At 42.0% G+C, this 24,861-nt stretch overlaps 3 protein-coding genes across 3 annotated transcripts; all 3 read left to right on the plus strand.

Moving 5' to 3' along the window:
- Positions 1-2,092: 2,092 nt before the first annotated feature.
- LOC117144433 (glutamate [NMDA] receptor subunit 1) lies at positions 2,093-4,558 on the plus strand. The gene is made up of 5 exons (XM_033309580.1): positions 2,093-2,601; positions 2,680-2,860; positions 2,933-3,063; positions 3,385-3,555; positions 3,616-4,558. The coding sequence occupies exons 1-5, from the start codon at positions 2,093-2,095 to the stop codon at positions 4,556-4,558; spliced, it is 1,935 nt and encodes a 644-aa protein (XP_033165471.1).
- A 9,880-nt stretch (positions 4,559-14,438) lies between these two features.
- Positions 14,439-16,447, plus strand: LOC117145394 (modular serine protease-like). The gene is made up of 4 exons (XM_033311030.1): positions 14,439-14,508; positions 14,573-14,852; positions 14,981-16,048; positions 16,112-16,447. The coding sequence occupies exons 1-4, from the start codon at positions 14,448-14,450 to the stop codon at positions 16,356-16,358; spliced, it is 1,656 nt and encodes a 551-aa protein (XP_033166921.1). The 5' UTR covers positions 14,439-14,447; the 3' UTR covers positions 16,359-16,447.
- Positions 16,448-16,514: 67 nt separating this feature from the next.
- LOC117145393 lies at positions 16,515-18,701 on the plus strand. Its single transcript, XM_033311029.1, has 8 exons — positions 16,515-16,806; positions 16,861-17,030; positions 17,093-17,236; positions 17,293-17,502; positions 17,564-17,740; positions 17,801-18,099; positions 18,161-18,306; positions 18,357-18,701. The coding sequence occupies exons 1-8, from the start codon at positions 16,515-16,517 to the stop codon at positions 18,659-18,661; spliced, it is 1,743 nt and encodes a 580-aa protein (XP_033166920.1). The 3' UTR covers positions 18,662-18,701.
- Positions 18,702-24,861: the final 6,160 nt, after the last annotated feature.

A 24,861-nucleotide genomic window follows, 5' to 3' on the forward strand; every position in this document is an offset into this window, starting at 1 on the left:
ATTGCTGCTATGCAATTCTGAAACATATATTTATACTGTTTCAACCTTATACTTTTTTCTTTATTCATTTTGCGATTTAATTATTGCCACTTCGGTTACCAAATTAAACAAAAATATACCTGCGGCTTATTTATAAAATGTCTAGAATGGCAAGAGCACACATGATATTTTTATGGGACATATGAAATTAAATTTTGCCACGTAAATCTGGCATATTTATAAATGCAATACGTCTGCCTGTGTTGAGAAATGCGAGAAGGAAGAGCAGTGAAAAGTATAAGGACCAAATTTAAAAAGAAATTTTAAACGTTCCGGTGGCTTGCAACTTGCAACAGGGCGTATGCGCATTTGTTTTTTGTCATTCGCTGCATGTGTGAAGACAGAATTTCCGTGCTCTTGAGATTTTTTTAGCAAGCGACTCGCGTATTCGATGAAAATCTTGCGATAAAATGCCAGGGAATTTCCCCTGTTCGCAATGAATACATTTGAATGGCCTTGTTCTTCCTGCCGCTGTTTCAGTTTTCTGCTGCTCATTTGCATGTGGCCTTGCACAAAATGTTTTTTGTCATTACCGTTGAAAGTCAGCTAAGCAGGGCAGCACAAAAGGATGCCAAAGACAAAGGGGGAAGCTGCACTCGCATCCGTATCCGCATCCGCACCCGGGGATGCATCCGTGAGCATCCGCAAAAATGTCAACAAATTGAATGTAATTCCTTTTAATTTCGGAGCAGTCTTAAAGTCCTTGCAGGACTCTATCTCGCCTCCATTTCGGGCATCTTATCTCCGCCCTCCCCCCGTTTGGCACGTGGCAAGCTGTCGTGAAGCAAATTGCCCGAATGAAGTTGCCTGCGAGTTGCATGCCGCGTGCCATGAAATTAAGTTGCAAGCTGCAGGATTTGCTTTCAAGTTTCGCAACATTTTCTGTGCCACACTTTCCCACACAGGCGCCCAGGTCCACCAGCTCCACGCAGGACCCTTCCCCGAGGACACATGCTAAGGTCCTTGGCTCCGTTTTCGTGGATGCTAACACGCGTTTTTGTCGTTTCTCGTAGCTTCTTGGCTGCAGTCGGATAATGTCACGCTAATGCCACCAGCTTTGTCCTGCTTAATGTTGCGTCTAGTTATTGGATTTTTGGTATATGCCGGCAGGAGCCCACTTTTTGCTAGGTGCACCCCGCCGAATCGGGGCCACTGCGGAGTCGATAGATCGATCTGGCGACTGGGCCCGGACAATGGCCACTAATTTAAGCGGGAAATACCATTTATGCTTTTCATAAGAATATCCTGATTATCTGCAACTCTTTAAATGACGAATTGGCCTTTCATTTAACAAAGTTTTTGGAATGCTAGATGAAGCTAGATGAAGCAAGAAAGATATTTAATCGCTAATGTTAGGATAGAGATTATCAAAAACGATTGTTTTTTCCCGTTATTCCTATGACACTTATATCACATATCCTTTATGCAGTAGAAAGTATAAATTTAAAAGAAATGGGCAGAAGGACTCAGCTATATCGACTCGGCTGTTGATACAGAATCTGTATTACAATTCATATCTTTTATTTATTTATAATGATTGCAAGATATATTAAACTTTACTCCCACTATTATAATGAATGGGACTGATTTTAGGAAATGAAATTATACTTAGTAAAAGTAAACCAAGTAAATGGTTGGCTGACCCTAGTTACATGTTCAAACCCAATATTACCTACACAAGCATAACTAGTCCTACAATTTCTTGAAGTTTTACACAACACTGTTGGAACTATATTATTATTATGAATATTCTGGTACCTTCCAAAGGTGCACCCTTCTTCGTAAGTTAATTGTTTAATTACCATTAATTATTTCGTGCCGCACTTGCACAATAGTCGCATTCCTTTCAAAATAATCGCCGTATTATGCATCCTCACAATAATTTTCTTGTCAGCCGCACAATTTGCGTGAGTCCAGAGCACACCGATATGATTAATGTGAATAAATTATGCACATGCAGGGGAAAATGAAAACCTATAAAAACGCCAGAGGCTCCGCACAAAGCAAACACAGGTCCCCAAAGAATGAGTCGGTGCTAGAGTGGCCATATAAAATGATTAAGTTGCAAGTGAAAGTTATTTCTTGGCCTTTAATAATTTTAACAGCATTTTTACGCGTGCTGCAAATTGAAAGCATAAATACCAATTTCCTTGAGCTGGCAGCCTTCGAGGACTTTTTGCGTTCGGAGCACTTGAGCCATGTCCTGGTGGTCCGGGGCGACGATGCTGACGGCGACTGGAAAATTGAATGCCACCAGAAATTGTTGGCCAACTATCGTGTGCAATTTTACCGGCCAGAAATGTCGGCAAATTTCGAGGATCTCATGTTCTACGGGTCTCCGCGCACGGCGGTCCTGGTGCTGAATTCCGAGCATGTCCTTGTGAGGCGCCAGGTGTTCGGGGTGGCCTCGGAGGCCGGATACTTTAACAACTCGCTGGCGTGGTTTATTCTTCGTTCCGGCCGCGAATCTCTGCCAGATGAGCAGATGATTGACCAGCTCTTAAGTGGCTACAGGATGGGCATCGATGCGGACATCACAGTGGCCCTAAGGGGACCAGACAAGTAAGCAGTACTCAATGCAGAATGTGTATTTTTTAATTTTAAACTAAATAAAATTACTATCGAAAATAATACTTTCAGCGCGTCCATGCTTTTCTATGACGTGTACAGAATCAGTCAGCAAACTAACACACCATTGATAATTGAAAAGAAGGGATTATGGACTCATTCTGATGGTTACCAAAAGTTTGAAAATTTTAAAAACACTTGGGTGATTCGGCGGCGTAACTTTCTCAATGTCACCTTGATAGGCAGTACTGTGGTGGGTGGCATATGCCCTTGTCTCCCAAACACCTCTCCCTTTTCACTTACCACTTTCCATCAAATCCTCCAGTTGACAGAGAAGCCTCCTGGATTCGGTGACATGGAGTATCTGGCCGACGATAAGCAGCTCCAGCAATTGGACCCTATGCAGCGTAAGACCTATCAGTTGTTTCAACTCGTTGAGCGCATGTTCAATCTCAGGTGGGTCCGTGAATTTGACGGGGAAGTAGGCTCTAATTAACCGGTTTTCACTTAAAGAAAAGAGTGAATTTGAATTTGACGATCTTATGTAATTTGTTGATACTTGGAATCAAAATTAATGAATTCGCATTCTTAAATGTTTGATGAACATCTAAGCCTTTGAATATCTAAGCCTTTTAGTTTTTTGAAATGAATGAAAACTTTTTCTCAATAGAAATACTTCAACTGTAATACCAATCACAGAAGAGGTTAATCATATTTAAAAAGATTATGAAGAGCTCCATTAATCAAAATATTTTCCCACCCTTTTTGCCAGTGCAGCTTGGCCATCAGCTTAACGGATAAGTGGGGCGAGCTGCTGGAGAATGGCAGTTGGTCAGGTGTGATGGGTCAGGTGACGAGTCGCGAGGCGGACTTTGCCGTGTGTCCCATTCGCTTTGTGCTGGACAGACAAGCCTACGTTCAGTACTCGGCGGTCCTGCATACCCAGAAGTGAGTAAATCACAGTGAACTTGACTTGCTCACAGCCTCACAGCGATTTCTCCTCCGCAGCATCCACTTTCTCTTTCGGCATCCACGTCGCAGCCACATCAGGAACATATTCTTCGAGCCGTTGAGCAACCAGGTGTGGTGGTGTGTCCTGGCTTTGGTCACTGGAAGCACCATACTATTGCTGTTTCACATGAGGCTGGAGAGGATGCTTTCGCACATGGAAAATCGGTTGTCCTTCGTTTGGTTTACCATGCTGGAAACCTATCTGCAACAGGGCCCAGCCAACGAGATCTTTCGCCTTTTTTCCACTCGATTGCTGATCAGCCTTAGTTGTATATTTAGTTTTATGCTGATGCAATTCTACGGCGCATTCATAGTGGGCTCTCTGCTTTCCGAAAGCCCGAGGAGCATTGTCAACCTGCAGGCACTTTACGACAGCAATCTTGCGATTGGGATGGAAAACATATCCTACAACTTTCAGATATTCACAAACACAAGCAATCAGCTGGTAAAGGATGTGTACGGGAAGAAAATATGCAAGTCCGGAGAGCACAATATCATGAGCTTGCAGCAGGGAGCTGAAAGGATAATCCAGGGACGCTTTGCATTCCACACGGCCATCGATCGTATGTACAGGTTGCTCCTGGAACTCCAAATGGACGAGGCGGAGTTCTGCGACCTGCAGGAGGTCATGTTCAACCTGCCATACGACTCGGGATCCGTGATGCCCAAGGGTTCCCCGTGGAGAGAGCACCTGGCCCATGCACTGCTTCACTTTCGGGCCAGTGGCCTACTACAGTACAACGACAAGAAGTGGATGGTTCGACGACCAGATTGCAGCCTGTTTAAGACCTCGCAGGCAGAGGTTGACCTGGAGCACTTTGCCCCGGCACTTTTTGCCCTGGCGCTCGCCATGGTGGCCAGTGCGCTGGTCTTTCTGCTGGAACTCTTTCTGCACTGGCTACCGGACTTTCGAAGGAGGTTGGATACCATGTCCACTTAAGTAATCATCTTGCCCCCTATCCACCGCCAGCGCCTGCTCCAGCTGCCCTGTCACGACTTTCGGCTACAAATTTGTGTCGCTTTTAATGTTTGCTGCATTTTTAATAATAGTAAAAAATTTGTAATAATGTCAGCTATTCCCAGCGCAGCAGCACCAGCGCGGGGCAGAAATTAAAAATTCCATTAAACTGCAAACACTTGCATGTACTCAACTGGACTCAACTCCGCCCTTCCGCCATAGCGCCATTCCGCTCGTTTTGTCCAGTTCCTCGGTTGGGGTCGTGGTGTTCATTTAGACTTAATTATGAAGCTGGCCGGAGGCGGTGTCACTTGTTTTCTATTAACTGACAAGCTTTTAAGGGGTGGCAACTGTTAGTTTCCTGAACAAGAATCCATTTAGCGAGCAAGAGGTAACGCTTTCGCCTGCCGCACCACAACTCCGCTGACAAATCGCAAGGACTAAGGATATGGGTGACTTTTTCCACAATTTATGGAACCGCTTTTCTAACCTTCATTATCAGTCATTGTCCGATCCATTACTCCTTATAAAATGGCAAGCGAATTGTTACACAATCTAATTGTGTAATCACACTTGGTGCAATTGGATGCGTGATCAGTGTCCTGCATTAAGCTGTGTGCTGCTGGCCACGCATGTCCTGCCACCGCATAACCTTCAATTAAGTTGTCATAATGTCTGACAGACATGGCTGCGGAAAAAGGGCGCTTCGATGGGTGGACTCGGTGGGTCGATATAATCACATTTATATGACAGTTTAGAATGAGATTGTGCAATGGGTCGGCACGACTGCAAATCCGTACGTGTGAAGGAAAAGTTGCACATCCAACTTGCTTAAGTCTGTTATTTATAAGAAGTGCCAACAGGGAAAAGCCAAAGCTGATGCAACCGCAGCTAATTACCACAATCAAATTTCAATTTAAGCACATGCATGTGATGATATTCTAAGTTAGTTTTTCCATGCAATTGCCACTAGTGTTTTAATACGGGATTGTAAAAAGACCTGAAATTTGCATTATTTAAACAGAACAAGAAAATAAAACTATTCATAAAAAAGGGAATTATACACACTCTGTATGTAAATATGTGGTAATATACAAATTGCTTGAATTTTGCTTCTTGCTTGAATTATGTTTACAAAATTTTCAAAATAAAAATGATCTATTTATTTAAACATAAACATACATATAATATGTTATAAAATTTTTGGAGTTTAGAGATATTATGATATATCTTAAATATGACAAGACAGGAAATCAGGAAAGCCTAATAGTATTGAATTAATTTCGAAGTAAAGCGTATTTTTTTACACACTTATATTTCGAAAATAGTATTTGTTGGCTGTCAGGAATTTCACGAAATATAGCAAAGGTGAATTATATATCCGAGAGTCTTCCAGGGACATCGATGCTTCTTACGATACGCACACGCGCTCACATTCACGTCAAATTATGCAAATTTACAACATGATTAAGCTCGTTTAGCTGGACTCCAGTCCAACGTGTATATATATATATATTTAGAGTTCTATAGGCCGATGTCGTCAACGCTCTCGTGTTTGTTTTGCAATTCAAATGAATTTGCAGGGGTTGGGTCACGGACTGGCCCAAAACTAAAGATATAGCTGTGAGTGATGCCAGTCATAGTCCTGCACAGCTTGCCACGTTCAAAAGGATTAAGGTGAAATCGTCATAGTAAAAATACAAATTTTAAATGTGTGTTTCAAGTTAAATCCTATTGTTTGTTTTGTATACTTTTCTTAGCGATAAATAAATCAGAATTAATTTAAGAGTATTTGCGTGGTATTGCAACACGGTTGTGGCAGCACTGGCTGAGCATTAACTCTCTAGCTGCCCGGAAATTTGGGCTTGTTTGTTTCAATGTTTAGTTGTGCGCTGTCTGGGCAAACTCCTTCCGCCTCGCTCCACATATAAATTCGTACAAATTGTTCGATGGCCGTTCGCTCTGTTCCTTCGGCCAAAGTATCAATTGTTTGGCATTGGTCTTTATTTATGCATGGTTGTTGGCATTGTTGTCGGCATTGTTGGTCTGGCCTATCCGATGTCTGCGTGGTGGTCTGTGTGTTTTATTGCTTATGGTTATGGTGGGGATATGGCCGACCGTGCTCTGAATGAATTTATATTGTTTTTGAAGTGTTTAAATGTTTGTCCGTGTTTGCCACAGGACGCTGGCACACTGGGCGTATGCGTAATGCAAATTTATGCAGGCTTAATGTTATGGCAAGTGCCCCAGAATGGAAATTTCGTCGCCTCAGCGACGGAAGATTGAAGCTTATGCAAATAGGGCTTTAATCGAGATATGACTCAAGTGCTAATTAAATAAGACAAAGCCAACTTTAATTTCCAGCTAATAGACTGACGGAATTCATTTAAATGAGTGATTTTACTTCGCCAGCTTCCCATCTCTCGGCGCTTCCGTTTCATGTTTATTTACTTAGGAGTCTATTCAGAGGACTTGTTTATTTTTATTTCTTCTATGGTTGCTGCGTTCAATCTTCGCCCTGACCAAAGAGCGTAACCGAAAGCTGGCTAAAGAGCCGCAACAACTTTTGCAAATCAATATTAATTGCTCAGATTCACTCGGCCATACACTTATTTAAAAAATCAAAGCTGCAGAGTTGCTGGAAAAGCGAGCAGAACGAAAACAACAATCTGTTATATTTTCACTATTTACGCTTGTGGTTTCCACATTTCCACCGCCCCTCTGGCAGTTCACCTCTTTCCACCTCTTTGACCGATTGTCGGATGGAGAAAAACTTTAGCAACTTTTGCACTGCATTTCTAAGGCATCCTTTCGTCCTTTCCGCCGTAGTCCTGCAGGCGGGCTAATACCTCTGCGCACCGCTCCTCTCTGGCGTCATGTGCTTATTATAAAATAATTAAGTCCTTTAGGATATTATAGTTCTTGCTGCCGTTGCCTTTCTTTCTGTTGTCGTTCTTCTCCAGCTCATGCAATCTGTGCTGGTTTTTATTTCGTTCTCCGTTCTTTTCATTGTACTCGTGTAGTGATTTCTGAGCTCTTGCCTCTCAGATTTCTTTACTATTTGTCCTTTTAGTACACACGGAATATACGAGCGTAAATAATTTTACCCAGTTACTCTTAAGGCATTTTTAGTTAAAGGATCTTAATCCATATTAATCCATTCTATTCTATGAATATACCGATCTGACTTTAGTAAATACATTAAAAACCCCGAGAAACTTTTAAAGAATTCGTAGTACACAATTTTCCAAAATTTTTCACTGTCTATTTAAATGAAGAACCAGCTTGTATCTTTGGCATTGCTTGATTGCTCTAGTGAGTGTCTGCCATGAATAACCCGGGATGGATTCCCAAAGGTTGAAAATTCAACATAAATTGCTTCCAAGTCCTGCGACTCCCACTCGTTTCATCATTTCCAGGCCTTGGGAAAAAAGTGACTCGTTTTGTCTCTTTTCTCTTGTGGGCTGCCACTGGCATATGAGTAATTTATTGTGTATCTAATTAATTATTGCTGCCAACGTATTTTTCCACACCGAAACAAATGTGGCGAGTGTGCGACTGTTTATATCTCTGTATCTGAATCTGGCTAGTTGTCTGTGTGGGCGTCTGGGTCGGCATCGTTAACATTGACTTAATTGCCAAGCCACAGAATGACTCTTTTAGGAGCCGGGAAAGTGAGTCTAGAAAAGTCAGGCAGAGGTATCTTGAACCCACATGCGGGCAGGACATCATGATCTATGTGTGGGACATGGCACTTTGCATCGGAATTTATGTATCGTCTGGCTCCCACTCTTTAAAAATGCAATTCCCCCCGCCCATCCGCAGCGGGCCATCCATTTTAACATGCCACGGAGTATGACAAGTGTCGGTCAACTATAAACAGGAAGGAGCGCCAGCCACTAGGACACTCGACGAGCCCATGCACAACCAGAATGTCAGGACACTGGCACGACTTCAATGGTCCTCTGGCGATGTCATAAAAGCCGCTTGAGTGCGATGTTCTCGCGGAGCCTGTCGATGGTCTCATGGTGCACAGATACACGTACAACGCGGGGATATCCTAGCCCCTCTTATGGAGATAACCTTTCCGAAAATCCCAAAATGCAGAATATACATAAAATAAGAAACAATCTATTTAATTGGGTAAAAACTTATGACCTAAGTAGCTCGTTTTTACTTCCGCTACATCAATAAGCTGTATAACATTTTTCATCTCTTTAAAAAGAAGTCTGTTCGATCTTTTTGGCAATTAATAGACAAAGATAATTTTGCACACAAATTTACGATAATATAAATTAATTAAGGTCACAACATTTTTCGAAAATCCCAAAAGGCAGAATATACATAAAATAAGAAACAATGTATTTAAATGGTTAAAAACTTATGACCTAAGTAGCTCGTTTTTACTTCCGCCACATGAATAAGCTGTATAACATTTTTCATCTCTTTAAAAATAAGTCTGTTCGATATTTTTGGCAATTAATAGACAAAGATAATTTTGCACACAAATTTACGATAATATAAATTAATTAAGGTCACAACATTTTGGAAATGGTGAAACATTTATTTTGAATTTTACTTTTTGCGGAAACCAAGCTTAATGACCAAATAGATAACTGCTAAAACCCGCATATTTACTATTACGGCCAAGTTGGCGAGCGCACAATTGACCAGCTAAACAGTATGGAAATTAATTACCGCATAAGTTGGAAATCCTTTTGGCCCAAAAAGTTTCAGGAAAATCATGCCAACCAATCAATTTTCGTCTGGGCGACAAATGCGCAGCCAAAAGTTGGCCAACGAATCGTTTATCAAATTTAAATTTATTTCCAATCTGGCTAATATGCAGTTTCGAAAATTCATCATGGACGCCAGTGTAAAGTCCCGCAGATGTGTCAATGTATCTGCACCAAATGTGTCCGCATGTGCGTATCTGCATAATTTTGATGGCTCGTTTTTGGGGATTCGAAGAGGTTTGGGTTTTTTGGCCATTTTCGGTCTGTTTTTTGACCAGGCGGTGCATAAATTTGCATCTCAATTCGATGGCGCTGCCTCGCTTGTTGTTGTTTGTGTTACCGTGCGACGAGTGTTGCCAAAGTCCTTGTTTGTGGCTGACGATTTGCCATTTTAATTAGGCAATGTCCTGTCACAAGCAGGCGGCCAGTGGATACGGTTATTAGTTAAGAGACAGTCTCTGGTTTGACAAGTGCACTGAGAAAATAAGTTATTACTAACTGAGCATTCAATAAGAATAATAGTAATGCTTGTATATTTTATTATCATTTTAAAACTCGAAAACGATAAATTTTTTTAGATTTTATTCCAAAATTGAAAAATGAGATTGTATTATATTTATTTATCTGCTGTTGCAGATCTTGTGTTAAAATCGCAACTTTTAGATTTTGTCCAGTTGAAGTGCTTGCAAAATGTTCTTCCACGGTTGACCTTTTAATGAGGCTACCCGCAATCAGTTTAGGCGATGAGTGCCATGGCAAAAGTATGTAACCGATGGTAATAAGCTTGGAATTTTAATTATGTTAAAACAGTAAAGAATTTCATGATGCTGTCACCCAGCATCCGTTTCCATTTATTTCAGTCCCATGTGCATCCGCTGGAACGTTTTGTGCACTTGTGTAGGAGCCACAAACTAATTCGCAGCAATCACTTTTTTTCGCACACATTTAAACTAGCAAACTTTTACATCCGCTTTACGTCTACACAAATAAACAAGCTGTAACTAAATAATTGCCAAAGACTGTGCAAACGTCAATAAACAAGCCCCGCACACAGGCGCTCTCACATGGCTTGTTTCCGTTTCCGCTTTTGCATGGCACGTGCGTGTCTGCGGCTTTTGGCCATGATTTCTGTTTGCGAGTGTGTGGGTGTGGTCGCCATGCCTGTTGACAAATTTGTGGTCAAGCGAAGTCAACAAAGTCGTTTCAAATCAAAGTACTGGGTGTTTAAAGAATTATGATTTTAATCCTTGCCATAATGGGGAGGTAAAATTTAATGAAGCAACGATTATATTTATTCGAAAATAAATAGATCATCATTTAAGCAGTATTTTTACTATTACTTTGTATTCGGCTGAAAAAGTGAGAGTACATTTTACTTAAAAAATTAAATACAATATATTGCTTTGCAGAAAGCCAGTGCTGGTTTACTTTAAATTACTATTATGTATGTGAATTTTATTCACAGAAGCGTGATTAAAAAAAGCCACCATTTACGGTCAGCGTGCAATATAAAAATGAGATAATTAAGTTTATTACTATTTCTCAATGGCCAAATTGCTGTCATAATTCAATTATTTAGTTTGCCAGAACTTTCTTAATTTTTCGAAAAATTTAATTTTTGGTTGACCAACTTCGTGCTGGCTAGTGCTAGTGACCTGCAAAACTTTATAATATAATATAATTTGCTATTATCAAATTACCCTACTCCAGAACTTATTCCGAGGCAAGAGAATTGTTAGCTATTCATTTTGCGGCTCCATCGTTTGGCCAGAGCCTTACGCCTACCTCACTCCATTAGGCTTTCCATTGCGTTTTTAATTAATTAATGTGCCTTCATGTGCGGCTCCACAACTGTTTATGGCTTAAGAAGATCAAGCCAGGCAGCGTATACTCGTAATATTAAAATTTAACCGGGTCGTGTGTGTGCCTGTAATTAAAAGTGCCGCCTACTTCGAAGCTGGTCCTGGCTAAAAACTTATGTTCAGGAGCTGGAAAGGAAACCGAGTCAACAACTTTCTATTTTGTCATTGAAACGGGCTGCTCGCTTCGCTGCCAAAGTTCAGAGATTCAGTCCGGCCCTCTTGTAAGTGACACACTCTGCATACACATAAGCAACTGGAAATAATTTTTCAATTCGCAAATGCAACTTTTAACACACACAAAAAGGAGAGCAAACTTTAAGTTTGCAATTGCTGCAGCCAGAGCCGTTCCCCGGTGGCAAGCGGTAAACCAGCAAAGGACGAGTTCTGGGACTCGGGAGGAGCGTGTCTGCCAGAACCGTCCAGCTGCAATCGTCGTGTTCCCGTGCACTTCTTGGGGTTTCTGTGCCATTTCTTGCTGTGTTTCTTTTAGCCACGGCCCCAGCTCCAGAAGGAAATTACAAACCAAAGTAAACGCCAGCAGCAGCAGCAGCAGCCAAGGAAGTTGTTGACGCAGGACGAGCGCCGGCGCTGAGTGTCAGTGTCATATCCTGTGCCAAAAGTGCACACAGAACTTTGGCCCGGGAATCCAGACTCTGGATCCAGTAGCTGAATATCTACAGAGAGAAAGTCTGGAACTCGTTTCCTTTCATGTCAGTGAGCATTATGCATCAATAGGCTTTACAAAATGTTAAAACTAAGAACATAAAAATTGTATTATAAATAACAAGCTAGTAACACATGTTTCCCCAGCTCTGAACAATAAGATTTTTTTATATATATATACATACTATTTATTTTCTCAGTGCAGTAGCAAGGGCCAGAGATGCTGCACATTACAAATGAATAATTTATGCGCGCGCTCTCTCAACGCCAGATGGATGAGGGATACGGATGTGGATGAAGCCGCTGGCTAAGGGATCCAGATGGGCGGACGGTGCCCTGGATGGGGGGCGAGATTGCCCGTAGACCCAGTCACGGAGGACTGCGGCAACGTCCAATCCTGGTCAATGCCAAATGAGTTGTGGCAGCGCCTCGGTGGTGCCATAAAAGGGAAAAGGGAGCTGGGGAACTGGTGGATGTGGATCGGGGGCATGGAAAGGGGATGGGAAGCTGTTGCTCTGCATAGACTGAAATCTGCTTCCCAAAAACTTCGCCCCAGAAGGGCAAATTACATGGCTCTGGTGTGAAAATTATCTTCCTGGCAAGCGGCGGCAAAGAAGACGGAAGAAAGCGCAAACTCAAAAGTTATTAGAGCAAATTTTTGCCTTTTGCCTAAGTAATGGCCAAGTGCATATCTCTCAGCACATATTGAGTTATGACTTAATTGGATAAGAGCCCGGTTTGCGCAACTTTGCACACCCAACCCGCTGGACCTACTAAGTTGGACCTCTGGACCTACTAAGTTGGGCGGAAAGTTGGGAAAACATTATTTCTTATTCGTCTTGAGACTCGGATTGCGGTAATGGATCTCTTAAGACTCTGATTATGTTTCGGTGAGCGCAAAATAATTTGTTCGGGCTATCGTGACAAGCATGTTATCAATATGTGAGGTCTCACCCGTAAATTCCAGATTAAATGGCTCCCACTGGGCAGAATGAACTGTGATATTTACTACATCCTATTTTAAGAATTATTACCATTGACGTCACTTGTGATAAGGGTTCCACAGCATGCAATTTCTTCGATTAAAAAAATATTATGTTTTGATATTTAATTATTTATATGCTTTAATACAAGATAATTATAAGAAATGAAATGAATGTGAACGTTTAGTCTTTCTAAATTTCAATTGAAGGGAATTGAACAATTGAACCAACACAAAATGCAAGATCATACGGATGGATGCGAACTAAAAGTGTCCCAAATCCCAGCTGGAAGCCCAATCAAAGCGACTTTAATGCAAATGCGCTGCCATTTCCCTTTCCAGTCGATTCCGTTGACACACAAAAAAAGCGGAAAAACACAGAAAGGGGGGATAGATAGATAGAGACTCGGCGATATAAAAACATCGACGAACCGGCAGTGCGATTTGTGCTCATTTGTCAATGCACGGGTGATGCTACATCGGTGCCACTCGCCTCACGTCAATCCGCATAACGTATACGCCCCTTCGGCCACGCCGAATGCAGTTTGTAGCTTTCCCTGTTGTTGATTTTGTTTGCGGGGATGTGTGGGTTGCTTGACGTTTTGGTTGAAACACAAACGGAGCACAGAACTCACAACAGACAGCAATTCCATTCTCAAACCCAGTCTCCACCCATTTGAACATCAAACACCCTGCACTGAGCCCGCTTTTCCGTTGGGATTTTAATTTATAATTCAACACTCGAACATGTCACCAAAGAGTTTCATCAATATCCACTCTACAACCAACTCCACGACGACGTAAACCGATTAAGCTATTCGGTGATTGTGAGATCCCTCGAACGTAAACTATCAATGTTTCAGATGGGCCTGAACAGAAGGAACCAGATTGGATAGTCTGATATTTTAGGAAACTTGAAACTTCGAAAGAAACATAGCCATCTGCAGTCACAAACGCTTATGAACTTATGGCTATAAACATTTTTGTGAACCTATCTTTGCTTTTTTGTTAAGTCGCAGTTAAGTTAAAAGAAATTTGTATTTTCAAATGCAACTCAGATGAATGTCCATTCCAACTGATTGTGATTCATAAAGTTGTATGCTTATCAGTATATTTAAACAGAGGGATTGCAAGCATTCGCTCATACGACATTTATTTTTTCTTAAAGAAGTAATTATTTATAATTACTTATGTAGGCATAATGTATGTATTGAACATAGTCGTTTCCTCTGGGAGTCCATTTGAAATTTATGAGGAGTAATATGAAATAAAATAATCATTAGTAGGCAGAAAATAATTTTAAAATTTATCACATTATAAAAGAATAAGCTCACGAAATTAAATATTTTGTATTTGATTTATTATCCGATTTTATGCATTAAAGTTCTATTTACAAACAATATAGACAATACTTATTGGTAGTATTAAGATATAATGGGCGGGGTATACAAAAGTCACCAATAACTTATGAATGTCGTCCGGTAGTATACAAGGAAAATAAGCTGATTACATTGCCATTTTCATTTTTTATATAATAAATATCAATTGAAATGAGATTCTGAGGCAATAAGTATATGCAATCGAATTTTTTGTTCTTCACATTATTTAGTTCTTGAGCTCAACCAGTAATGATTAATCGTGATTTCTTTCTGTCCATCATATGCTTGTTATTTACATTCCTCCAAATAGGTTTGTTCTTTAATTAATTATTTGGATTATTAATTTTTTGAATGCGACACTAATTAATTTGAAGGAAAATCTGGCTTTACATGCCGCAATGGCCAGGTAATACCTAACTCCAATAGATGCGATGCTCATAGGGATTGTAAGGATGGTAGCGATGAGAACTTTGTTGAATGCTACAAAGAGATCTGTCCGGAGTATAAGTGCTCATATGGAGGCTGCTACCGGGAAATCCAGCGTTGTGATGGTAAATTAGACTGTTGGGACGGAACAGACGAACACCCAAGCCTCTGCAATAAAATTCATATTCAATTGAATTCTGAAGTGAAGAATTCATCGCTTATATGCACGTAAGTTTGATATTCGTAAAGGATTATTCTGTTTAATATAGGCAATAATTCAATAAACAAAATGATTTCAGTCCAGGTGATAAGTATTAATAATTTTCTTGGTAGAGTGATAAATGTTTCTTCTTTAGGGAAAATAATTTGAAATGCCAATCAACTTCGGAATGCCTGGATGTTAAATACATTTGTGATGGCGTCAAGGACTGCCAGGATGGCAGCGATGAAACCAATGCCAATTGCCTAATTTCCGAGTGCCCCAGCGATACATTCCGCTGTGCCTACGGAGGATGTTTAGCCAAAACTAAGGCATGCGATGGTGAAATTAATTGCTGGGACAAGTCGGATGAGGAGTATGACATATGCGTACAAAAACTTGGAAAACTTGTGGCTGCGACTCTCACGGAAGCCCGAAATGGCACAAATCGCACCACACGAATGGTTTCAGGCAATGAAATAGATGCCCACCGCATATTTGCTCGGCAGTCTACGGGCTGCAGAATTCCAGGAAACCTGAAACATCTTCAGGTAAAAACCCTGTTTAATGTCCTGCCCTACAAAGTGGGTGCAGAAATAGCGGAATTCACTGTTGTGCGATTGAGTTGCTCTGACAACACACAGCTGTACGGAAGTGATCTTAATCTCTGCATCAATCGAAAGTGGCAAGGACCCTGGCCGGACTGTAATTCGCGGTGCCACAGAAGGATTTTCACTCGGGATCCCTCAATTAGATCTGCCTGTCATTACAACGGAGATACTGGGGATTGCACACACAAGTCGACCAAGTTGTTCACTGGAACCTTGGCCAACGTGACCTGCGCTCCAGGTTACAAGCCAAAAGGAAAGACTTCTTGGCAAACTCGAGCCTGCGTGGAACATACGAATGCCACATCACCGGTTTGGGTTCTTGAGAAGAAACAACATCGTCTCCAATGCGTTCCCGAATGTGGCATAATAGTGCCTGGAGTTAAGGAAATTCCTTGGACAGTCAGTCTATTAACAAATGCCTTGACCATGTCCAATTTCTCGTTCAGATGCGTGGGCAAAATAATCAGTGCTTACTCTGTTCTTGTCGAGAAACAATGCATTGATACCGTCGATGTGATGCGATATGCCATTGTCACTGGAGAGCACTTGATTGCTTTCAAAAACTACGATGAGAGTCCTTATAAGGTATACCTCGTCGAAAATATATATAAAGGGTAAGAAAAAACTAAATTTTTATATATTTTTCTACGTTTATTAATAACTCTGAACTTTTATAGCTCGCAAAATGCCCTTGTCGGCATTGTTGAGCCCTTTATATTTTCTCCCTTATTGCGCCCAATTTGCCTGCCTCCTATTCCCGAGTGGTATGCCCTGTCCTCGAACTCAACTGCCTATACGACCTCAAATGGCATTAAAACCAACTATATGATTAATATTGAAGATGACATACGCGAGAAAATAAAACTCATACACGAACACAACGGCCAGAAAGCAAATGAAAGTAGCCGTAATTCTCAAGCTTAAATATACATTTAAGATTTCGCCTTAGCTAGATCCTTCAAAATGTCAGATATACACAAATTGGTCCACATAAAGCACACATCTTTTTTATACTTGTTGTTTTTACTTTTTTTCTTCTTTGATTGGGAACCAAAGCCCATAACTAATTGAAATATCGCAATGCCCAGCCAAATGAGCATATCCGAAGGTCTCCAGGCTCCAATTGCCGGAGTGCAGCCTCATCTGCAGCCATGGGAGACACATGCGTGGTCCCCGGATCGTCTGGGCTCCATGTACTCCGACTGGGCCAATTTCTTTTTCACCCAACAGCGGTATGCAAACGGACTTAGGTACTTCAACGACGCTCTGGATCTGAATCCGTTCAATGAAAGAGCTCTGATGCGCCGAAGTCAGCTGAAAAGATCGATGGGCCTGGCCTCCGAAGCTCTGAAGGATTGCTCCCGAGCAGAGGGTTAGTCCAGCATTTTGAAAAGGAAACGTTTTAACCTTTCGCCTTTGTATTCAGATCTGCTGATGAGCCGAAAGCCACCCGTAACCAATCCCAATGTCAGTCTGGAAGTCTGCGATGCTCTGTACGAGTCCAATCGCTTGGAAGATTCCAAAATAAATCTGCACTGTCATCTGAAGCGATTTAGATCCACTCAAAGAGGTCCTGTTGTCGACCGTCTCAATGTGGTAACACAACTTTGCACCTCTTCAAAGCATCAAAAAGTTGCATATATTGCCCACCTTTTCAGTTAAATGAGAACTTTCGTGACACCTTATCAGATGATTCCACCATGTCTGTGCAGCGCCTCATCAATCGCATGATGGCTAGTTTGGCTAAGGAGCCCAAGGATATTAAGGATACTTGCGACGTGGTTAGCATAATGGAAAAGGAGGTAACATTACGCTTATCATATCCACTTGAATGTCTAAAAACGATTCCGAACTTAAGGAAACCCATTTGTCCCCACTGGAAATGGCTAGGCGAAAAAGGCATTTTAAGATATACAACCAGACGTATCTGAACAAATGCTGGGTGGATGTGGCCTTTCTTAAGACTCTGCGCGATGATCCCAATGTGTTGCCCAAGCATTGCAAGAAGTCATCCGAGTATTTGGGCAAACTGATGGCTAGCAATTATAAAGCGGAACGCACTCTTACGGTTGGACCTTGTCATTTTAATAGATCATGAAACAGTGACCGATACTCATGATAATTTTCAGAAAACGCTGCATGCCCGAAGTCCCATGTACGCCTTGCATCAACAGAAATATCCCAACGAGGCATTTTATAATAAGCATCGAGAGGAAAACCTATATCGCATTCAGTACCAGACGAGGCGGAATATGTTCAAGATCCTTCGCAGCATTCGATTGCTAATTCGAGTTGGAGAACTGAACGTAAGGCTTAACATTTGACAAGTTTTTATTGAATTATATTGTGATTTAATTAACCTATAGAAACTAACCACATTTATTGAGGAGGTCATGGGCGACTATGTCACCATCAAGACGAATCGCGTAATGCCGTGGAAATTTGAATTCACTAATGAGGTCTACAACTACTTGGGTCTAGCCCGCATTAATGAATACAAAATCCCCAGCAATATGACTGTCTTGCAGGGCAAACAACGTCTGCTAACACTTTTCAGACTGCCCCTCAATAATAGTCTAGACATGAAAAAATCAAAGACAAAACGAACGAGTGCTCTGAATATAACCAGATCGGCTACCACCGATCCCAAAGCGGAGCATTTTAAGTATGATTTTATTTGGTGATATGTAGTGGAAAACCCCTGATCCAAAATGTTTTTATTTTAGAAAACAAGTCGTCCGACTGGAAAATCGGATGCGGTTTGCCGAATATAACATTGAACGCGCCTATCTACTGCACGAATTGGCCCAGGAGCATCTGAATTGTAACTCATTTGATGGGGCCTGCTCCATGGCACGAATGGCCCTGGAGGGTAAGTAAAAGACAAACGAAAGCCACAAAATATACAAACATATTCCACAGAGGCCATAAAATGCAAGAGTGTAATTTGGAGCTTCCTGAGTCTCATGGTTATATGCAAGGCCCACGCGATTCTGGGCAAGATCGAACGGGAAAAGGAGATTCTGGCCGAAGCCTTCGAGCTGGCCAAGAAAATGAAGAACCTGGACCTGTGCTTATTCATAGATATCTGCATTAAAGTTAATGCGGAGGAGATGGAAATGAAGCGCATGGTTACCACAGATTTGACTGCTAGGAGACAAAAGTTTGGCTCTAAAATGTTCCAAAGCAACGATCAGGTGAATGAGGATCGCAACCAAATTACCTAGAAAAATGGGACCAATGTTTCGAAAAAATACAAATATTTTAAAGGTATATTAAAGGCTGTTTTTTTTTTTTTGTTTGAAGGCAAGACTTGTAAAAGGGTGCATAGCCAAACTACTTGCTTAAATTCATAAATAAGTTAATCCCTAGAGGAGGTAGTTGTAATCTTCCCAGAAATTCCGCCTGCAAAGGGCGATAACTTTAAAGTGCGACTTACCCCGTGTATTTCCGGCCAGCCAAAAGTTTATCTCAATGAAAAACCCCAAGCACATTAACGGCTGTCGGTGTTGGGCATTCAATCACTGCAAAGTGCAGCTGCAACTTACTCTTACATATAAATAGTTTATATTTCTTTCCGCTTCTTGTTGCCACTGGTCGGTCGGAGGCGGCAACCTTTTCAGTGTAAACTTTGCACACTTTCGGATTTGGGGAGCGCCGGATCTAAGCCAGACTCCCCCGAAAAACTCGATCCCCACCCAGCGGATTTTCCTCAGCTGCCGTCGGTTTCCACCTGGTGGCAGGAAGTTCCGTGCAACATCGCACAAAAGACGCAAATAAATGAAGCCATTTGTTGTGTTGTTAGCTGATTTTCGATGCAAAGGATGGCCAGAGGTGGCAAACTTTCGCACCACCTGCCCGGCGAAACTGTTGGCAATTCCCATTAGTCGCTTGTCATTTAAATTTTTTCGACTTGCTCGTAACCTCGAGTATATGGAGAGAATTTTTAAACCCGACACGCCAATGCCATCTGGGCAAACGATGTTCATGCTACGGAAGAGGCTCATTTGGCAGCGGAAATAAGCTTTCGTCCTTTGGTCAATTGCTAAATTAACAACATACCTTGTCATTTGTACTTCTGATTTTATATTTAATTAATTTGGTGAAATGAGCATTTTGTTGAGATATTTCAGAAAATGTGGGTGTTCTGTATCTTCTCAAATCAATATTCATACTATAATAGCTTACACATTAAAATAAAAAATTATACAATTATTACTTGTATGTTAGATTCAAAAATTACAAAGATATAGCCATTGCACATGCTTGTTAGCCTTCTTGAATTCAAATCACCAGTTCGAGTATTCCTTTAAGATTTAAGTCTGTCACTTGCAGAAGGATGTACCTTTTCTCTGTAGACATAGACTTGCCATCCTGCCTAGGGCTTGATTTAACTACTTTAAATCCGGCTTCCAGCAACCACAAAATGCAGCTGCATCGGGGAATGTCTTCCTTGGTCCCTGCATTGTGCTTTGTGTGTTTTATGATGCAAAATTACACAAAGCCAAATAAGAACAAAGAATGCGAAAAGCGGGCAACAAAGAAAAGCAAAGCAAAATAAAACAAAACAGCCCGACAGCAGCCAACTAAAACTGCAACTCAACTTTGTAGACACACCGGAGGCTGCTGCAGTTGCTCCTGCTGCTGCTGCTGCAAATGTTGCTGCTGTTCCTGTTGCTGCTGCTGCTGCCGCTGTTGCTGTAATTGCCGCCGAGACATGCCATAAAAAGGCAAAAGAAATTGCTAGCAAGCAATTAAAAGCGCAGCAAGGCAAATAACTAGCCACGCCCAACGATCGACGCCCACTTTTCCGTAATGGACTTAAGCTAAACGGAGTCGTCGCTTCGGTTTTTTATGTAGTTACCAACTTGACGTACTAGCTGACTAATTAGTCATAAAATTACACGACCCAGGACGAACGGGCCGCACAAAAGCCAGGCAAACACCCAAGGAGGAGGGGACCCCAGCTCTGCTCCTGCCTCCCAAGTGTCCTGGCAGCCAAGTCAAAGTGCACTGGGCGCCCGGAAACAGTTGGCGCTGACGGAAATGCGTGCCCAGCCCACACATACACACACACACATATGCGAGCACACTCGCATCCAATCACACCCATGCACTTGTGGTGCAATCAATAGCTAGCATTTTAAGCGGGACCTTTAAAACTAACAATTGTAGTTCTCAGTAAATGTTATTTTTTGTGATAAATCTAAAAAGTGGTGTTTGCTAATTTTAATTTCCTTACCTAAGTCGCCTTCGACTAAAGCTTCATTAAAATGGAACTGCTAATCCCTTAAACTCATCTGTACATGAGAATCAGAGGGAACTGGGACCTAAGGCTTGGGGCGTTAGGTCTGCCACTAATTGCTGATTTCCCGTGCCGCTGGCAGTGGAAACGGACTCGAAAACTAGCGATGGACACGTGAACGGAATGGCGAGCGAAGCTCGATTGCGATGGTTCACTTGGGCGGAGGGAAAGTCGAGAATGGAAAGTGGAAAATGGGAAATGGAAAAGGCCCGACTCTCACACTAACACAGATATGGGAACAGGCGCAGGGAAACCAAAGCGAGACCGCACATTTGCCACATCACTTATTAGCTTTATTGCTTTTAACAATTTCAACTTCCACTTCCTGCAACGGCAGGCAACTAAAACGTGTGCTGATTAGTGCCACACAGCACCACTACACACATAGTCGCACACACACACACGTATCCTTGTCTGCCAGAGGCAGCGCCATAAATTCCTGAGCTGCAGGCAAAACTGCAGCCAAAGTCAAAGGCAACCTAGCGGAGTGGGTTTTGGGAGCTACACTGAAACCTGGTTTCCCATTGATATGTATTAGTACTAACCACTTTTATAATTAGATGTTTTTGGTGATCAAGGTGATCAATATTAAGGAAATCAATTATTTAACCAAAAAGAAACAATTTCGCTCAGTGTAGCTATTCATTGGAGTGCCAAAGATACATATATTCAACAGAACTATTTCGCGTACAATTTTTCCCGGTGTGGGCGTTGGTACTCGTGGGGGGCAGACACATGCAACATTTAACATTGCAGACAATTTATAAGGACATTCATGGCACACGGCGGTGGCGATGGCGAAGCGAGGAGGCCAGGCCCATAACTTGGCACTCGGCACAATGTGAACAGCTCGTCCTGCCCTCATCCGGCCCGAGCATGTGTCCTGTTTTAGTTTTCTCCTTTTGCCCGTGCCCATCGCGTCCCCACACCCCCTCGTCTTTTCCCGCTCGCATTGTATTTGAAATTCAACATTTAAGCCACTTATGGCCAACTTGAACTGGCATTTCAAAGGCTGCATCGCAGCAGCTAAAGCAAAAGCAGCAGGACAATGCCGCCTGGAGAGATTTATGGCTGGCTAAAAGCGTGAGAGAGGATCTGGTGGCAATGATAAATGCCGCGACGAAAACGTTTAAAATAAGGCAATAATATTTAGCATCGAATAAATGGATTAAGACAGGAACCGTGCACAGCCAATAACTCTAGTCCGCATATTGTAAGAGTGAACAAATTAGAATAAATAAATCAATCCAGAACGGAAAGAAAGTTCAATTGTGAAGAGAATTGAAAGGAGTTGGTTTAAAAGCGATAACTTTTATCCAGATCCAACACGATGCAACATTTCGAAAAAGTTCTCGTGGCCCAACTGATACCAGCCAATCCATTCTGATACCCTCCGTTCGAACCGAAACTAGCTCAATCTGTCAAACCGCCGGCACTTAAGTCCGCCGGCCTGGGAACTTTTACTGCTGCAGCTGTATCTACACATTGTGGGTTAATGCATCGAACATCGAAGACAGGGCTGTCATTTGAGCCCCGGCATCAACACCAAACGGGTCTCAGCATCGACAGGCCATTCGATTCCGGCCAAGTCACCGGGGGGACCTTAAAAAGAGGGCAACAGATGCAGGATGGCAGAGGAGAACATGCAAATTAGATTCGGGCGAGGTAGCAACGGGGCCAATCCCGTGTCCGGCCAAGCGACAAGGATAAGTAAGCCACCGCCCGATGCACTTCAGGACTCGCCAGCGCCACGGAGAGGTCATTGTCTGGGCACAAAAATCCGACTGCACAATCTGCGGAAAATTAGATTCCACTCCCCCAACTGCCGTGATGCATATGTGCATGGAAATTGCCGGCAGGACGTGCGGCAAAAGCCACTGTTCTGGGGCTTGGCAACTGTATTTATGACACGTGACCAAATGAAATTATTTGCGCCGGGCCATCTTAAATCGCAATTGTGGCATCTCGGCCGGATATTCGGGTATATTTTCATTCCTGCCGCCTCGACACGAAAAAGGTGGACAGCTCGCCCAGAGAGCGGCCAAGGATTAAGTAAAATAAGTAAAATCCTTACATATGCAAACTGATTCCTACGATTGCGGCACAGTCAACAGAGGAATGTGCCTGCCTCTGACAGCTCAGTTGAGCCTGCCTCGGCTCGCCGGAGTCTAGATAATAAAGTCGGTTGACAGCAAGGATGTCATATTCGTATATAGGAATTTTCTTGGCCTCATCCAGAGTGAAAGAAAAATGTAGACATGGCATTATTCAATTAATTGCAGTTCAACAAATTTGATAGTACGTTAAATATAACATCAGAAATACCTTCTACTGAGAACAGAAATATTTGTACATATTTGTTTCTGAAGCTGGAATCTTACTTTCTTTTTTTTCGGTTTTATCCACGTGCTCTGAAAATTGTCCCACTGTACATCGTCTATATCCTGCAGCGCTTCTTTGTGACGTGAAACAAAGGCGAAGATCCTTCGCAGGCAGTGCAGCAGTAATAAACTCTGCTCAGCCCACCAAAAATCCCCGTGGCAGCCGGTCTACGTCCTCAAGTTTGATTTCTTTAAGAGCAAAAAGTAAATCAAACGAGTTCGCATGTCGCTGACAGATAGCATTGAATGCACTGCAAGGACCAAGCTGACAAGTAAATGTAAAAATAAAATGAAATAAAACGGAAGGGGAACCCCCGAAACGAAGACAATTCAATGCGTGACTTGACTGAGCAACTGATGGATGTACTTGAAGTCGTCAACTTCATTTTAATCAGCGCCTGACAGCGTGCAACTATTAAGGAGAAATGTAATAGTGTCCCCGTTCAGCCCAACAGCCCTGCTACTTTCCTACCACTACCACAGCCACTACCTTTTGGCCAAAATCGGGCCAGGAATTTGATAAGCCCCGGGTGATAAGACAGACGTCGGCAGACGTTCAGCTTGGGTTCAGTTCAAAATGGCGTCACAAAATACATTTTGAAACGAGCAGCGAAAACGTGAGTTGATTAGCAATAACCCGCCGGCTCCATCTCGAGTCTAGTATGTATGTGTGTGTGTGCGCCATTTTGTTTCATAGCGGAGACAAGTTTAATGGGCAGCTCTTAAAAGGTTTCCAGGATCCGAATATGGCCCGCCACATTAGTGCCTCAGGTCTGGAGATACTAAAAAATTGTGTACATCAAGATATATGGCTAGCACGTGGCAGCCATATGTCAGAGTCGCCTTTATTAATATTTTATGTGCTGTTTATAAAACAACAGAATCGAACGCTTTTTACTGACGAGCTTCCAATGGGCATTATATACGTGTATTGACGTAATGGCTGAACCAGTTTTTCCCCTTTATTCCATATCCCCTTCAATGCAATGCGTTTTTGCAATTGTCAACTATGGTTGACTATGCCACCATACAGTCTTATGACAAAAGCTTATATTGTTAGCTGCTTTAATTTGCCAACGCTCTTTAAATGTTTTAATGCTTTTCCGATTGCAATATTTGCATTTAATCCCATCGCTTAACTGTCACTGCTTACGCCTATTTGGCTTTCGATGGAATAATGACAGCCATCAAACTGTGAAACCCCTTTTTATTTTATCTCCAAGAGCACAAAAAATTATTGAATTTTATCAACAAGAAACGCAACCCAGATTACAGCAACAGAAAAACATAAAACAGGAAGCTTTCAACTCAAAGACTGTAAAATATTTATTTTATTTATTCGCTGTCGGCGCAAAGTCATTAACTAACATTTTTTGGAAACCATGGTAAATTGATTTAATATTTTGTTTTGGAACCAGAGTTTTTTATATGGCCGCAACTGAAACAAATTCCAACCAATAAACCAAAAATGACAAACCCAAAATACAGACATTGACAAAGCTCCCCAAGAAATTGGCCAAAGCCGTAGGAGCAGAGAAATATGACAAGCCAACTGAAGCACAATCGAAAGAAAAGGAAATTAAAAACATAAATAAAAGCAACCCTCACACGCAAGGGTTAAGGCCCAGTTGACCCATTCTCCTGCAACAACAAGTGAGAATTATGAGCCAAGCTTTCGGATCTGTGGCCAAGGAGTTGTGTATTGTAATGCATTTGCTCAGCTGGCCCAAACAAAAAAGCC

The sequence above is a fragment of the Drosophila mauritiana genome, chromosome 3R (assembly GCF_004382145.1).
Source record: "Drosophila mauritiana strain mau12 chromosome 3R, ASM438214v1, whole genome shotgun sequence".
In the NCBI taxonomy this organism is placed as follows: Eukaryota; Metazoa; Arthropoda; class Insecta; order Diptera; family Drosophilidae; genus Drosophila; species Drosophila mauritiana.